At 42.3% G+C, this 17,174-nt stretch overlaps 1 protein-coding gene across 5 annotated transcripts in view; it reads left to right on the top strand.

Annotated features, from left to right (window-relative positions):
• RNF144B (ring finger protein 144B) overlaps positions 1-5,420 on the top strand; it is a 164,450-nt gene extending 159,030 nt beyond the window's left edge. For all 5 annotated transcript variants that reach the window (XM_047732948.1, XM_047732947.1, XM_047732946.1 and 2 more), the window contains 2 exons: positions 1,289-1,378; positions 2,539-5,420. In XM_047732948.1, the coding sequence (XP_047588904.1) occupies positions 1,289-1,378; positions 2,539-2,679 (231 nt within the window). In that variant the 3' untranslated portion in view covers positions 2,680-5,420. The remainder of the gene's footprint in view (positions 1-1,288; positions 1,379-2,538) is intronic.
• Positions 5,421-17,174: the final 11,754 nt, after the last annotated feature.

The following is a 17,174-nucleotide window of genomic DNA, read 5'->3' as shown; positions in this document are numbered from 1 at the left end:
TCTCCTGTGATTTCAATTTCTACTAACATCTCTATGTGCTCAGCTGTGTCCCACTTAAAAACGAGTCCCATTTTTCTCAAGCCTGCATGTCTCCCTTACTACCATTCTCTTTCTCTCTCCCTCTCTTGGAAGCCAAGCTCAAAACAGCATAATTGCCTCTCATCCTTGATACTTACCTCCAGTCCTTTGAAATGCACTTAGCCTGCCACATTGTCACAGCCTTGACTGTGTTTTTCCAAGGCTTTGAGTACTGTCTTTTGGGTAAAATTCAGTGGATGTTTCAGTCCTCCTCTAACCTAGAGTCTCCACTGCCTTTGACGTCTTGACCGCCTCTGCTTCAGTGATGACATCTCTTCTGATTTCCCTTCTACATTTCTGGCCACTTCTGTTTCCTTTCCAGGTGCTCCTTGACTCATTCTTGTTTTTCTTTCTTTTCTTTTCTTTTTTTTTTTAGAGTGAGAGAGCCCGAAGGGGAGGGGCAGAGGAAGAGGGAGAGAAAGAATCTTAAGCAGGCTCTGCACTGGGAATGGGGCTCTATCTCACAACTACGAGATCATGACCTGAGCCGAACTCAAAAGTCAGATGCTTAACCAACTGAGGCGCCCAGGCGCTCCCTCCTTACATCCTCTTTGCCTGCCTGTCTACACTCTCTCCCTGGGTGATCTCATCTACTTCTGTGGTTTTTCTCCACTCCATGTACGCTGATTCTCATCTTTTCCCCCAAATTCTCATCTGTGTAATCAGCTGCCTTTTGAACAATACCGCTTGAGTATCTCTTGAGTTTAACTGTCCAAAGTCTGGCCATCATCTTCCCAACAAAGTTCATCTCTCTGTTGTCATTTCTTTCGACCAGGCTCCTGACTCTGGGGGCTTTCCTCTCATCTGTGATTTCTTCTCCTCCTTCCCCCATTGAGTTAGTAACCTTCCTTGGACCCCATGTCTGTGTTTCCCATCTCAGCCGCTGGCATTTTTTCCCACATACTCTCCACTCGAAATCTCCATTCCATGTCACACCTGTGCTAGGGCCACCTTTCAAAGATGGTTGGTCAGGACTCTAATCCTTTCTAGACTCAGTCAAGGGTCTCGATGATTAGGATCTGTTTTCACTCCGTGATTTGTGAAAGTACTGAGACATATTCTAGAGATCGTGGCCTTGGAATTCCCAGAGGCCACCATTTGTATTCCCAGAAAGAGCCTTTGCTTTCCACCATGGCCATCTGATGTGGTTAGTGTTTAGTCCTCTGTTCAAAAGAGCGTGTTTACTGAAACCTCTCTCTTTGTTTTTCAGAATGACATTTTCCTCAGACATTACGACAAAGGGCCATGCAGGAACAAGCTGGGCCACTCGAGAGCCTCAGTGATGTGGAACCGAACACAGGTACCCTGACCTTTAAGGGAGCAGGAGCTGTATGGGACTCGGGATGGCTTAAAAAGCCCATCCAGTCCTCCTCCCCACCCTGTTCTCTGCTTACCTATCCCAGCCTGGGAGGTTCTGCGGAGCTCTGGGCCAGGGTCAGCAACTGCCTGAAGCTAGTTCAGGAGCACGATCCCCTTGAGGGTAGGGTGAGGGGCAGGGCCCCAGAGCAGCCCAGTAACTAGCAGTGACCTGCAGCATCCAGGCAGATATTTTCTCCTCTTGAGAAAAGGATAGAATGACTTTCCTAAAGCCCTGTAAGTCATATTTCTCGTAAAAGGCAGTTCTCTAAAATCCTGTGGGCCCCTGCTGGAGCTTCGATCCCTCTGCACACGCCATTGTGGGTTTCTCTGGGAGGTTCAGAGGGAGTCCTGGTTTATTTTTAATAGTGTTTGATATTTATTAAAGACTACGTTCCTTTTAAGGGCGTCAGTGTTAATAGCCTCGGAATCATATTAGCATCCCTATGAGGCTGCCAAGGAGACTCGGGTAGGGAGAATGCCGACAACTCGGGGTGACACAGAGCCTGTGCCAGAGCTCGGGTTAGCGTCCGGTTTCTTCTTCTCACCTCGGATCTAGTCCTTGCTGCCTCCCTGGCTCATATCCGGTTCAGATCATGCAGACACTGGCTGAAAGGTCCCATAACTGTGACTCTTTCATATGCCTGAGGTGGTGTCTTCGTTCAGGCTGCTAGGATAAATTACCATAAAACTGGGTGGTTTGAAAAATAGACACATATTTATCCCAGTTCTGGAGATAAGAAGCCCGAGTTGAAGGTGCCAGAATGGTTGGGTTCTGGCAAGGACCCTCTTCCTGGTCTGCAGATGGCCTTCTTGTCACTGCGTCCTCACATGGTGCCCCCTGCCGGGAGGTGGGAGGAAGCAAGTGCTCTGATAATCTCTTTTTATAAGGGCACTAATCCTGACGTGAGGGCTCCACCCTCCAGTCCTAATTACCTCCCAAAGGCCTTCATTTCCAAATACCATTATGTTGGACATTAAGGTTTCAACATGGGAATTTTTGCGGGGTGGGGGAGGAGATAAGCATTCCGTCTGTAGTGGACGGTTCAGTGCGCATCTAGGGAGACTGAAGCGCTGAACTAAGCTTTTCTTCCGAATTTCCAGGTGGTGGGGATCCTGGTGGGACTGGGCATCATTGCCCTGGTGACTTCACCCTTGCTGCTCCTGGCTTCCCCGTGTATAATCTGCTGTGTCTGCAAGTCCTGTCGGGGCAAGAAGAAAAAGCACGACCCCTCCACAACCTAAAGGTCTCCACTCCTGTGCACGTGCCACAGACGTCTGGGGTTATAATGAAAAGCACGGAGATAAAGCCCCACTTAGTGAACCTGCCCCCTCCTTGCCAAACTTTGAAAGTGCCTCTGTGTCCAGACTTTGAACTTGGCCTGCCTGCCTTTGGCATCAGAAAAGGCATCAGAAAAGCCTGTCTGAAGAGAAGGACCCGGGTTCTGCAGTCTCGGCCGGCGTCTCTGGAGCATGTCGGAAAGCTTTTGGGCTGCTGAGAAGGAGCTAACCCACCATCACTTTATCTTCCGCAGGATCCCACTGGACTGTTCAACTTCCAGCCAAATTCGAAGAGCCCGAGTGAATGCTCAGTATCATCAGTGTGTTGTCGCGGTTGGCAACACACATCGTAACTCATCAGCTAGAATCTGTTCTATGTTGATTTGACCCCCATGAGAAATATGGGAGAAACCCGGCCCCCCGTAGGAGGGAAAGGATAACACTGTTTAAGGGGAAGTTGTCGTAAGAGCCAAGCAGCAGGAGTGGGTCTGTTGGTTCTGCCTCTGAGGGCTCCCAGGGGTGCTGTTCCCGGCATTCCCACAGTGACTTGGCAGAAACACAATAGGTTTCTTCCCGTGTGATCTCCGCTTCAAGCAGGATAAAGTGCTGTGCAGAGGGAGTTGTCGCTTCCAAGAGAAGGGGTTGCGGCCACTGAAACAGTGTGGTCTGATCCAGTAGCTCTCCCTTGGCCAGTGCACCTTGGTAAAGGTGATCAACTGTCCTCCTATAGCCAGTAGCTGTGGTCTCCAGGATTGGTTTATAGGCAATATGGGTCAAGTAAGTGGCCGAGGGTCAAGGGTACCCTTTATCATAGGTAACAGAGATCTTTCCTGAGCTCTGTGTCCATGCACCCCACACAGAGTTGGCCCTAAAAGTACACACCAGGATTGCGTATCCAAGTCCATGTGTACGCCAGTCCGATAAGCTGCTGCCTGCCTAGAATTTCCATCCGTTGGGCATGTGTGAGTCTATCCAGTGGTACACGAATATAAATGTTTCCTCAAAGCCATTCTGTCTTTCCTTCTGGGACTAATGCGATTGATTATAAGTCAACCTGAAGGGTTTGTTCTTTTGCATATTATATATGTAAATTTTGGTTGCAAGTTCATAACTCGCCCAATGGTATAGACTCATAAACCTAACTCTTTTAAAACAACGCCTGGTTCAATGTCATGCCATCTCAGTTTTGTAAAAACACCGATAATCTGGTTACTTACATCTCTTCAGACACAGCTCAGAGCCGCTCTCTTCTCCACAGTTTCGTATTGCTCTTCCAGCATCTGGTGGGGCAATCCAGACACTTCCTGTGTGTACAAGAAATGGAAAAAAAATAACAAAAAAAAAATGCAAGAAATAAAATGTAAATGCTTTCTGTATCATAAATGCTTTGGGTTGGTATCGTCTTATGGCAACTTCTTTTTCCCTGTTATCAGATTTTTGAATACACGGGTTTTGAAAAGATAATAACCTTTTCTCCATTGACAGGATTACCTAATTGCCCTTAGCAATGTAGCCTGGTGCTTCATGGGAATTTGTAAGATGCTTGTAGAGAGCTCTCCTTGAAGCTGGCGACACCGCCACGAGGGACTGTCAGAACCCATCGTACTTCCCCAAGGTAACTGGGTAACTAGTTATTAAACTGCTGCTATCTTGGACCTATTATTAAAGAACAATGCTTTGCCGATGTAATGGAATGTATCCTGAGTGGGGGTGTGTATATTTAAGGAACTTTAGTTCACACGTACATATCGATACCTGATTTGTGTGTAGTACATCTCTCGGTCGTGTACATTTTTATTTACCATTTGTATAAAACATAGATGAAAACTCTGGGAAAACTTTTGAATGGCAACTAACCAAAAACATTTTTAATCATTTTTTGGAAATGTCTCAGTATTAAGTGTCTTTATTTTCCTTTGAAACTCTGAACGCTTCAGAATAAGAGTACCCTCTTCTATCAATGTATTTCATATTTGTAGAAAGACAAGTGTCCATGTATTTGAATAATTTGCTTTGTCTTAACACTGCCTCATTATAGCAAAGGGCATTTATAACTGCTCAGGGGATCACAGGAACTCAATGAAATTGCATTTTTGTATCAAGTATGTCTGTCGTGGCAACGTCCTCCAGCACAAGTGAACGCTCTAAGCTCAAGTCCACAAAGAATCTTTAAACAGGGGCTGATTTCGAATAACCTAACATCCTATGTTATCAGAGGCAGCGCTCCCAAATTTGGAGTAACAGTAGGAGAAAACATCCATACTGTTTCCTTGGCCAAACTGAAGGAATTTATCTTCTCACAGAGATCCTGTAACAAAATCAGCTACTTTTTCATAGAGCACAGGGAGTGGGGGTTGTTTGTGAAACAGATTTTTTTAGCAACCGGATTTAAGTTTTTAAATGTCGAAAAGTGCCTGGAAAATCGTGACTTCTTCCTTATGTGGCCACGTGAATTGGCCCGTGTAAGACTGTCAGCATCAACAGGGATAGGCTGGTGGGTTAGACTGAGATAGATCTCTGGTGCCTCAAAGAGCAAGGTGTAAGCCGAGCTAGAAACTTTGTTTATAAAGGAGAGAAATGACGATGTCGATAACAGAGATAGATGCTCTCATTTGGGATAATTGGCCAGTGAGAGAGTTTAACCTGCCTCCTTCCTCTGTCAGTCCTATATTCTCCTAGTGATCCTCTTTTTTTTTTTTTTTTAAGATTTTTTATTTATTTATTTGACAGAGAGAGATCACAAGCAGGCAGAGAGGCAGGCAGAGAGAGAGGAGGAAGCAGGCTCCCTGCTGAGCAGAGAGCCCGATGCGGGGCTCGATCCCAGGACTCCGAGATCATGACCTGAGCCGAAGGCAGCGGCTTAACCCACTGAGCCACCCAGGCGCCCCGATCCTCTTTCTATACTAGGAAGAAATACAGGCCTGCATGATCGTGTTTGGATGTCGTGGCAAAAAAAAATTTCTGTTTGGAGTAGTATAGTCTATTTAAAATAGAAATCAAAACTCCTTCACCAAATTCTAATCTGGATATAATAACCCCCCATCCAGAAACCCTAACAGATATAAAGGCACAACATCGCGCTGCTGCTCCTTCTGGGAATTTTTCTCTGGTTACTAGGTAGGGAGATGAGGGGGGAAGGCATATGGAAGCAAATTTTAGAGTCCTAGGCATTCTGTTTGTTCATGTAATGGGTGTTTGCTCTGGCGTTGAAATCTCTATTTTGATAAAGAGGCCTTTGAAGAACAAATAATTCACAGTGTGAATTTTCCTGTAGCCTGCATCATGAAAATTTTACCTATCTAGATTTGAAAACCTACATGTTTATTTGAATGTAAATCACTATTGCTTGGAACCCCAAATTGTCTCTTAAGGATTATTCAAACTCTATGTATTATTTTACCCTTCTGTACACAGTGCTTGACTTTCTGTTCATGAATGGATGCCTTTATGTCTATAGAACCATGTATGTATATGTGTGTAGCTCTGAAGACAATTTCATAATGCTGTAGATGAGTGACATTTTATAAAGCTGTCCAATTGATACCTGTAGGCTATTACATCTCATGTCGATTCATGATCCAGAAAGTTTTGTTATGTATTTAAGAAATTGCTGTTGTATTATATTTTTCTGAATTATTTGAGAGGAAAAGAGCTGTTTGAGTCTCTGTAGCCCCAATAAATGCAGAGCAGGAAAGCAAGTGTTTAATTTCTGTTGTGCTGCACGTTTCTAGACACATTCAAGTTTATCCTCCAGGAGCCCACGAAGCACTGTTAAATCCCAGGTTCAGAATTTGCAAAAGCACCCAAATCTGCGATACCAAAATATGGAAATAACTCTCACCACCTTGTTTCTTAAATAAGAGGAAATATAACGCCTTCCCTTGTTGCACACATTTTTGTTGTATGTGGGATATCCCACACGCTCTGTGCACAGGCACTGATCGTTATCCAGAGAAATAACCAATAATTTAGGTCTTTGATCATTCTGATAAAAAAATGCGAGACATTAAAGCCACTAGTTCTAGAAATTGAGGTTTGGGCTACATACTCTCCATGGTTGGTTCTAATCTTCCACAAGTCTGTTGGAGGAATGTACTTCCTCGTTAAGAATGTTAGTGGATACGTTTCTCACATTGAGATGATCTCAATGTGAGAAAGGAATCCATCAAAATCCTCGAGGAGAACACAGGCAGCAACCTCTTCAACGTCAGCCGCAGCAACATCTTCCTAGGAACATCACCAAAGGCAAGGGAAGCAAGGGCAAAAATGAACTTTTGGGATTTTATCAAGATCAAAAGCTTTTGCACAGCAAAGGAAACAGTGAACAAAACCAAAAGACAACTGACAGAATGGGAGAAGATATTTGCAAATGACATATCAGATAAAGGGCTAGTGTCCAAAATCTATAAAGAACTTAGCAAACTCAACACCCAAAGAACAAATAATCCAATCAAGAAATGGGCAGAGGACATGAACAGACATTTCTGCAAAGAAGACATCCAGATGGCCAACAGACACATGAAAAAGTGCTCCATATCACTCGGCATCAGGGAAATACAAATCAAAACCACCATGAGATATCACCTCACACCAGTCAGAATGGCTAAAATTAACAAGTCAGGAAATGACAGATGCTGGCGAGGATGCGGAGAAAGGGGAACCCTCCTACACTGTTGGTGGGAATGCAAGCTGGTGCAACCACTCTGGAAAACAGCATGGAGGTTCCTCAAAATGTTGAAAATAGAACTACCCTATGACCCAGCAATTGCACTGCTGGGTATTTACCCTAAAGATACAAACGTAGTGATCCGAAGGGGCACGTGCACCCGAATGTTTATAGCAGCAATGTCTACAATAGCCAAACTATGGAAAGAACCTAGATGTCCATCTACAGACGAATGGATAAAGAAGATGTGGTATATATACACAATGGAATACTATGCAGCCATCAAAAGAAATGAAATCTTGCCATTTGCGACGACGTGGATGGAACTAGAGGGTATCATGCTTAGCGAAATAAGTCAATCGGAGAAAGACAACTATCATATGATCTCCCTGATATGAGGGAGAGGAGATGCAACATGGAGGGTCGAGGGGGTAGGAGAAGAGTAAATGAAACAAGATGGGATTGGGAGGGAGACAAACCATAAGTGACTCTTAATCTCACAAAACAAACTGAGGGTTGATGGGGGGAGGGGGTTGGGAGAGGGGGTGGGGTTATGGATATCGGGGAGGGTATGTGCTATGGTGAGTGTTGTGAAGTGTGTAAACCTGGCGATTCGCAGACCTGTACCCCTGGGGATAAAAATATATGTTTATAAAGCTGTAAAAAAAAAAAAAAAAAAAAAAAAAAAAAGAATGTTAGTGGATACGGCGCCTGGGTGGCTCAGTGGGTTAAGCCGCTGCCTTCGGCTCAGGTCATGATCTCAGGGTCCTGGGATCGAGGCCCGCATCGGGCTCTCTGCTCAGCAGGGAGCCTGCTTCCCTCTCTCTCTCTCTCTCTCTGCCTGCCTCTCTGTCTACTTGTGATCTCTCTCTGTCAAATAAATAAAATCTTAAAAAAAAAAAATGTTAGTGGATTTACATTAGTGTTAACTTAAGGTTATTTCCATTTGATTAGTATTCAAGGCAGGACTCACCAAATGCTGAATGCCAGAAGTTGGTTTCCAACTAGAACTTGTGTTTCTGCAAAGCTGAAAGCTCACATTCCTATCTGCTGGTGATGGCGGCTCTTTATTGATTATTATATGGTTGTATTAGGATACTGGGGATGAAGACTTAGGATTGACTTATAATTCAAATTCCATTTTCTGGTCATTCAGTTTTGAGGAAATCAGTAAGATCGTTTTAAAAGATTTTTCAGTTATGGTTTCTTAATATGCTTAATCCTTTCCTAGAATGTCAACATTATTTCATTTTTAAAGTGTCTTTGCTAAACTTGAGTTTGCATCCCCAAAGAATGATTGAATGAACCATTTTAAACAGCAGTGATTTTAATCAGTGCCCAACCCACAAGCTCATTGCCATGTAAATTATGAGCCTAGTGAATCTGAAGAATTATAATTAGGTTTTTCTGTAATTCAATTAGTTTCATCTGTTAGATAATAAATTTATTTTTTAGACCCTAACGATAGTATCCAACTCTACATTCTGAGAAGGGAGTTTCTTCAAATAATTCAGTAGCAATTTATACTATGTTTTATTTCTATATTTTTACATAAACTTTCTAAAGAACTTTTGAGAATAATCCTGTGAGATAAATGGAATAGATCTTAGATGCATTTCATAGAGAAAGCAGTGGTTTTATGTTCATGTCTTGCCAAGGGTCACACCACCCTGGTAGCCAGAAAAAGAATGTAAGACTCCTTCAGGATACTTCCAGTGCTTTCATTAGTTAGTAATTCGGATCTGGTCTTCATTCCCGTATCTGTGAGTACCAAGGGAATGAACTCCCCTCTCAATTACCTGCTTTGGTGGAGGTATATGTAAGACAATCATTATTTCAAATGACCATTGAGATTCTGTGCTTTTTGCGTGTCTGACAGCTTGCCTGGGGCAGATGGCCACCCCTGAGGTCAACCCCAGTCCCTCCCCGGTTTAGGTAGAGGAGAAGGGCAAGTGGAGGGCAAGCTAGTCAAGAAATTACTAGGTGGTGTGTATCCTGCTAACACTGGAATGAGAATTGCAGGGGGGCCCACGTACTTAGTTCAGACGCCAACATGTTTGCCTCTTCTCTACAATATAGAGTACATTGTCACAGGCTCCTCTGATGTTGACAGTCAACACTCAAAGCGATTGTTAAATCCAAATCCTTTCCTTTTAACATCACCAGCTTAAGCTATAATGTGTATTTGTGGCTGATCATTAAATAAATCAGTCCACTGGCAGTTTCAAAAACAAGAAAGGAGGCTGTAAATAATGGAGTTATTGAATGGATTTCTGATGTGTATAAAGAAGTTGTACTTCGGGGGCGCCTGGGTGGCTCAGTGGGTTAAGCCGCTGCCTTCGGCTCAGGTCATGATCCCAGGTCCTGGGTTCGAGCCCCACATCGGGCTTTCTGCTCAGCAGGGAGCCTGCTTCCTCCTCTCTCTCTGCCTGCCTCTCTGCTTACTTGTGATTTCTCTCTGTCAAATAAATAAATAAAATCTTTAAAAAAAAAAAAAAAGAAGTTGTACTTCGAATTCCATTTTCTGCCTCTATGTTTTTCAATTTCATCTGTGCAATTCTATCAGTTCTCCCTTTTTAAATTTTTTTAAATTTATTTTGCATGTTGAAGCTAGAATTCAGGCTTTAGATGAGAAGAGAATGAGGCCTCCTGTTCGCCTTAATGATCTGGTGTGATCAAGGAGGGATAATTTTGAGGAATGGTGGGGGTGATTCACGTGAATGCCATTGAACGCATTCAAATAAAATGAATGTGAAATTTTTCTCAAGTTGTGACACTTCTGATTATTGATCACTCTGGACCTAGTTTCTGAAGCCAAGCGCATTTGTTTAACTAAAAGCAAACAAGTCCAGAAACCCACACACCACCTGCATGATGTGTCCCGAATTCCAGCCTGGCGCTGGGACTTTGGCACTGCAAGGGCACGTGAACGGAATGTCGGGAGAGGGTTGGCAAATCTGATGTCACCCCGGGCACAGAGCAAGCAGGCAGTGTCCTCTCTTCTCCCTGCCCCCTGCCAGTCTAGATGGGTGTGGGATCAGGGGACAGACACCCAGCTCGCAGTAAGATGACTTTACTCTTGATTGGTGCTGTGGTCCCCGGGCCAACCGTTTAAAGTGTCATTTCCTCTGTCCTGGCTCAGGCATAGAGGGTCCGATGAGATCACAAGCGTCAGAGGGACATTGTTTTTTAGGAGGTGTGAGGAGGGGAGCCATTCCCTGGCCTTGTGTGTGCTACGGCCACGAGTGTGGGTGACCAGTTTCCAGCCAGACACTGTTCCCAAAGGAGAAGAGGGAGGCTAATACATTTTGAGCTTGTGGATGTGTGTTGAGGGAGGAATAACCTCCTCAGAAAATACATCATCTTTCTAGATTTAAAAATTTCCTTTATGTTGCTTTTTCACAAGGAGATATTTCATAGATAAATATTTATCTAATTTTATGCTCAATTAAAATGGAAGCTATATGGAAAGAAAAATGCAAAATTCATATCAACACAATGATTTTGGTGGAGAGCTAGCTGGTTTACTGTAGAAACTCACAATTTCACAATGCCATATGTTATGCAAAGTACTTTCAACACATCTTCTTTTGCTCTTCCTACTACTCTAGCAAGTACATATTAATACAGCCCTCCCCAAATGATAGGTGGGAGGTGAGATTCAGGGCCCAGGTGACATGGCACAATCATAGGATGGGTTAGTGACAGAGCTAGAAACATCTTTCATGAGCCAGCCTAGGACCTCTTAGCATTATTTTAACTTTTTTAAGTGTCTCGAAGCAACACATTTATTAACCTCAGTTTCTGTACATCAGAAATTTGGCATGAGGTGGCCAACCTCTCTGCTTTCCACCTTGCTGGGCTGAAGATCAAGGTCTTGACCAGCTGTTGTCATTTGGGGCTCAGAGTTCTTTTCCACGCGCGCTGATTGTTGGCAGAATTCAGTTCTTTCTCATGCCTTCCTTGTGGTCCTGTGTATCTTCCAGCGACGCTGAGGTGTCAAAAGTTCAGAAATAGCAGAAGCAAAACCAACGAATTGCCCAAGGAATAGTTAGTAAAAGTTGATGGAACACACACCAAAAAGACCATGAACCAGGAGCACTCAGTGAACAAAAACCTGGAAGGCGGTTTGGAATTCTATTGTTGTAAAGCAGCTTATATAATGAGAGAGCAGTGTCTGTTTTTCAGAGGGATTGGTTGTAATCGTGGCATGTCCTTAAATGATCATGAATTGGTCAGTAGTTGCCTCATGCCGACCTTGGGAGGCAGTTCACGTTTTGCATATAATTTTCAGAGGTATAAGCAAGAAATGACCCAGGTCAAATTAGTCTTGCAGAATAAGCTAAATTAAGCTTTGTTTGTATGACTAAATTGGTTTTAAACTGCAATTCAGGGCATTTTCTTTTTCTTTCTTTCTTTTTTTTTTTTTTAAGATTTATTTATTTACATGACAGAGAGAACACAAGCAGGGTGAGTGGCAGGCAGAAGGAGAAGCAGGCTCCCCGCTGAGCAGGGAGCTCAACGTGGGGCTCAATCCCAGGACCCTAGGATCATGACCTGAGCCGAAGGCAGATGCTTAACCACTGAGCCACCCAGCGCCCCATTGTAATTCAGGGACTTTTCAAGACTGGTCTCTTTCTTATTTTAACAATTCCCCCCTTTTGGTCATTCTCTCCATAGGCTGAGAATTCTCAACCACAATGGTGTTATTCCGTGTCACCACTACTGATACAGTCAGGCTAGGGAATCTCATAGTTGATGTTTCCGTCCAGTTGCATCATCAGGCCAAGATATAATGAACATCTTCATCACTTCTGTGGTTATTGTTGGTTTCATCCAGTTGTTTGATCCTGATGGATACCATTTGGCATCTGAGTAGCTGCAGATGAGTGTAAAGCCCTAGAAAATATGTAACACACCGGAGAAGTTTGATATGAGGACTGTAAAAAGAGCAATAGTTAAGGACTGCAAAGTTCTCAGGGGCCAAGATGTAGCCAATTAAATAACTGAAATGGGTTATAATTCTTGAAGTTAACATACATAGGCACACATGATGGATTAGCAATCGCATGTCCTCGTGATTACCTAGGACAGGATGAACACGAGATGTTTTGTTTCAAAAGGTGGTACTTGTAGGAGGGCTTCTGCCTAAATGAGCTTCTCTGTGACGTGAGCAAATCAGGTAATTAAATGAGAGCTACTTCTATAGAAATAAAAGGTGAACAAAGGTTGATAGTTCAAGCAAACTATAAAACTGGTTTCTGAGTTCGGAGAGCAGCCCATTGAGAAGAGTTCTGGATGTCGGGTCACGAGAATCATCAGACGGGAGCCCGGGCAGGCAGTGGCGATCTGTCAGATTTTCAGGTTTGTGATGTGAATGTTTCTTTTTTCTTTTTTTTTTTTTTAAAGATTTTATTTATTTATTTGACAGAGAGAAATCACAAGTAGGCAGAGAGGCAGGCAGAGAGAGAGGAGGAAGCAGGCTCCCTGCTGAGCAGAAAGCCCGATGCGGGGCTCGAACCCAGGACCCGGGATCATGACCTGAGCCGAAGGCAGGAGCTTAACCCACTGAGCCCACCCAGGTGCCCCGATGTGAATGTTTCTAATGATGTTTCTGAGTGGCCGCATTGCAAAAGGCACGAAGATTGCCCCCACCCATGAGCTGTTGCGGTGACTTCTCTGAAGGCCTTATCAAATAGCGCAGATTTAGCTTCCGTGGTTTCTGGGAAAGAGCAATTTTAGTTCCATAGAAATTCCAAGTCAAGAGAGTGGGAGAAAATTAGAAATGTTGGCTTTTGGAGGGCTCTAGCCAAATACTGGGGGGAACCAGAAAATTCAGGGTTCAGCCCAGTTATAGGGAGAACACAAAACCTCAAAGACTATGAGCAACTTCAACTCTGATATCCATAAATATCAGATAATTTTTCCCAAAAAATCATCTTCCTTTTCCTCAAAGATAACCACAGTAAGTCTTTTCTGTCTGCAGAGTAAGTCTAGTTTCAGTAAACTTGTCCTGATTATTTACATAAACGAAGAATGTGACTGACCACATAAGCTCTTTTAAACTGCTTTGCTGGAGATTTTCATGAGGAATCTCAGACTGGGCATTCAAAATTCTCTTGAGGCTAGAAAGCTGAGCCAAGGCCTGTCCAATTGTGTCCTCTTCCAAGGAGAATAGATTCTTATTGAACTTATGCAAGTATATATAGTGTCATGAAATAGGAACATTTAATAAGAGTTTCTGAATTCTGGAGGGATCAAGAAGGTAAGTGTTTCAACCTTTGTTGCAAAGATACACTTTACCAAATTGCTGTAAGTTGTAGAGAGCTTAAAAGAGGGGGGAAAGGGTCCTTTAAACCTCAGAAACAAAACATTAAAGAACCAGCAGCATTTTAAATGGAATCACAAAAAGTCTCCCATCAGTTCACGCAGTCCCCTGTAATGATACCTGCTTTGCTTCTCGTTGGCTTAGCAGCTTTATGAGTCAACGGTTTTCCATCAGAGTTTTAGAAATTCTTACCCAGTTTGGTGCTATGATGTTCGAGTTCTCAGAAATTGCATTTTAGAGTTCTTGTCAAGGTCTTTTCCATGAATCTCCTTGAATATGGAGTATTTTTGTTTATAGTTCATTGTAAATGTTCTCAGAGAAGAATCAAGAGTAAAACAGTAACTGTCTATAAATGACGAAAGACTTAAAAATGGCCCTGGTTAAAGATCTGAGGACAGTTCATTTTAATGCAATTGACAAGGGAATGTGGTAATTTCTATGACATACATTTAAAAATTATGACTGATTTTATACCAGGACATGTCAAGTTTTAGGAATTTCATACAAATATCCCCTATAGAAAGTTTAGCATCACTTCTTATTTATTTTCTTTCAAATGTAACATGTACAAAAAGTTACGTAGTTGTAAAAAATATTTTTTTAACTCTTCTAATAGAGAAGATTCAGTTTTCTTAAATAATCAAAGACCTGATAGAGACAAAACACAGAATCTCAGTTTTCTAGGCAGATTACATTAAAGGTAAAGGAAAAACTTTGCTTACAATTTCTTATTAAGAGCAGACGATAATCTAATAAAACCTTGTCCCTTTAACAGTGAGAAAACCAAATTCAAATTATACAGCAGTGTACTTTTGACATTAAAACTCTCCTTCTTTTCTTTTTAACTTAAATAAATCTATTCTGATCTTACTCAGACTTGACCACACATAAGATTCCTTTCTCAAGATTCCTTTCCCACAAACCCTTCTACAACTTTCTATAGCCATTCAGCTTTTGTCCTCTTTTTCTTTTCTGATTCTGGAACAAGCATTCTAATTAGCGCAAAATTGCTTTCTTTTTTCCTTTCCCAAAAACTAACCAACCAATCAACCTCACATCCTTCAGCCCTTTCCTTATTAAAAATAAAAAATTAAAAATTAAAAAAATCTATTTTCCTCACCTACTTTTCATATACTGTTGTTTTCTTTCATTTTTGTTATTTATAGCAGTTTTATTTTTACATATGGATTACAAATTTTAACTTTTAGTAATCTTTGCTTTCCAGAGAAACCTTAGAAGCAAGCAATTGTGAGTGGTCATATATTAGTATCCCATAGTAGATTAGCAATTTGTAAATACATTTCATAATTTCTAGAATTGTATTCTTCCTCATTTTTTAAAAAAGATTTTATTTATTTGACAGAGAGAGAGCACAAACAGGGGGAGCAGCAGAGGGAGAGTAGAAAACAGGCTCTCTGCTGAGCAGGGAGCCTGATACAGGGCTTGATCCCAGGACCCCGGGGTTATGACCTGAGCTGAAGGCAGACGCCTAACCAACTGAACCACCCAGACACCCCGTGTGTTCTTCCTCATAATGAAATTTCCTGGACATCCGGATGGCTCAGTTGGTTAAGAGTCCTCCTCTTGATATGGGCTCTGGTCATGATCTTGGGGTCCTGGGATAGAGCCCTCCTTGTCCTCTGCACTCAGCGGGGAGTCTGCTTGAGGATTTCTGTCTCTCTCTGCCCCTTCCCCTGCTGGTGTGCATGCGTGAGCACATACACATGCATGCTCTCTCAAATAAATGATCTTTAACAAAATTTTCTTTCATCGTGGCATAAAACATGTTTACTTATAAAACTAAGTATCTTTTGCCTCTCTGTAAAAAATTAAAAGACCAAAGTAAATATACTTATGTTTATCATTTAATGTTTACCTTATTTTTAAATGACTTACATATTCAATAAATACTTATTATTTAGTTTATCTTAGAAATTTTTCTTATTTACATTTATTTACTTATTTTTACAATTGTGTTTGGATTAGACATCCAAACTATCTTAAGATAGTTTTGTTATTGACAACTTTTCAAGGCATGCCTGCTTTATGAAGCCAACAAACTTTAGCTTTAATTTATTCAAGATTATCCCAGATCATGTGAAATTGAAAAACATTTGGGCTGGCTTCTTTAAGCCAATTAAATAGAGCTCCGTACAAATAAGTTTTGGCAATACCATCTGGAGGTAGAAAAACATCATATCTATATATCTATGACACATGCATAAACATACAGACAGATACAAACAAAGATCTTATAGTTTTTGTTTTAAAGGTTTTAGCCATGGGCGCCTGGGTGGCTCAGTGGGTTAAGCCGCTGCCTTCGGCTCAGGTCATGATCTCAGGGTCCTGGGATCGAGGCCCGCATCGGGCTCTCTGCTCAGCAGGGAGCCTGCTTCCCTCTCTCTCTTTCTCTGCCTGCCTCTCCATCTGCTTGTGATCTCTCTCTGTCAAATAAATAAATAAAAATCTTAAAAAAAAATAAATAAAGGTTTTAGCCATGACCCAGGTGTAAAACTGAAAAGAACAGTTGTATCCAAATTGTATTCTGGCAGATGGACTAAGTTAAGTTTACCTGCTCAGATGACTTAAGTTTTTTTCTTTTAACTAAGTATTTTTCTTTGCATGCTGTAAGGTTTTATTTTATTTTCATGCTGTAACGTTTCACAGCTATTTTGGGAGTGATTTTGTCTTTTTAGTAACTTCTCTACCCCCATCAAAGAATGAATTTCATTGTCCCTGAAAGGTTTGGAATCCTTTCTTTTAAGGATGTCCTTTACAGTGGACTTATCTAAGTTAAAAGTTCCCCGAAACAGCCACTACAATTCCAAAAATTCACTCATTTTCAAAAAGGCACAAGAGCCTGGTCCATAGACCAGGTGGAACCCATCTCTGTCTTCAGATAACACTACAATGTTCTAACTATGAGGAGCTCTGTTTTCCAAAAGCTGTTACAAAACACAGGGCCTCACATGTTTCCACCACTTCTTTTTTTTTTTTTTTTTAAATAAAGTTTTTATTTATTTATTTGGCAGACAGAGATCACAAGCAGGCAGAGAGGCAGGCAGAGAGAAAGGAGGAAGCAGGCTCCCCGCTGAGCAGAGAGCCCGATGTGGGGCTCGATCCCAGGACCCTGAGATCATGACCTGAGCCAAACACAAAGGCTTAACCCACTGAGCCACCCAGGTGCCCCTCCCCCACTTCTGAACAGAATAGAGTGACTTCCCAAGAAGCTTCAACAAAATCAGAAAGCAAGCATGCCCAGTGAAGTTGGAGGCTCAGAATGCAAAGACAGGAGTTTCGATCCAATTTCAGGGTTGATGAGGAAGCATCTGGGCTCCTGGGCTCTCTGGGTACCAGACCCGTTTTGCTCACCGGCCTCAGACTCATTGGGGGTCTTTTTCGGATGGCATTTCTCATGCCATGAAATGGCGAAGGTTCAGAAAGAGCAGAAGTGAAACCAGTGAA

Source organism: Lutra lutra, chromosome 6 (genome assembly GCF_902655055.1).
Source record: "Lutra lutra chromosome 6, mLutLut1.2, whole genome shotgun sequence".
Taxonomy (NCBI): Eukaryota; Metazoa; Chordata; class Mammalia; order Carnivora; family Mustelidae; genus Lutra; species Lutra lutra.
Note: the sequence above shows the minus strand (reverse complement) of the source record. Positions and strands in the feature narration are given on the sequence as shown.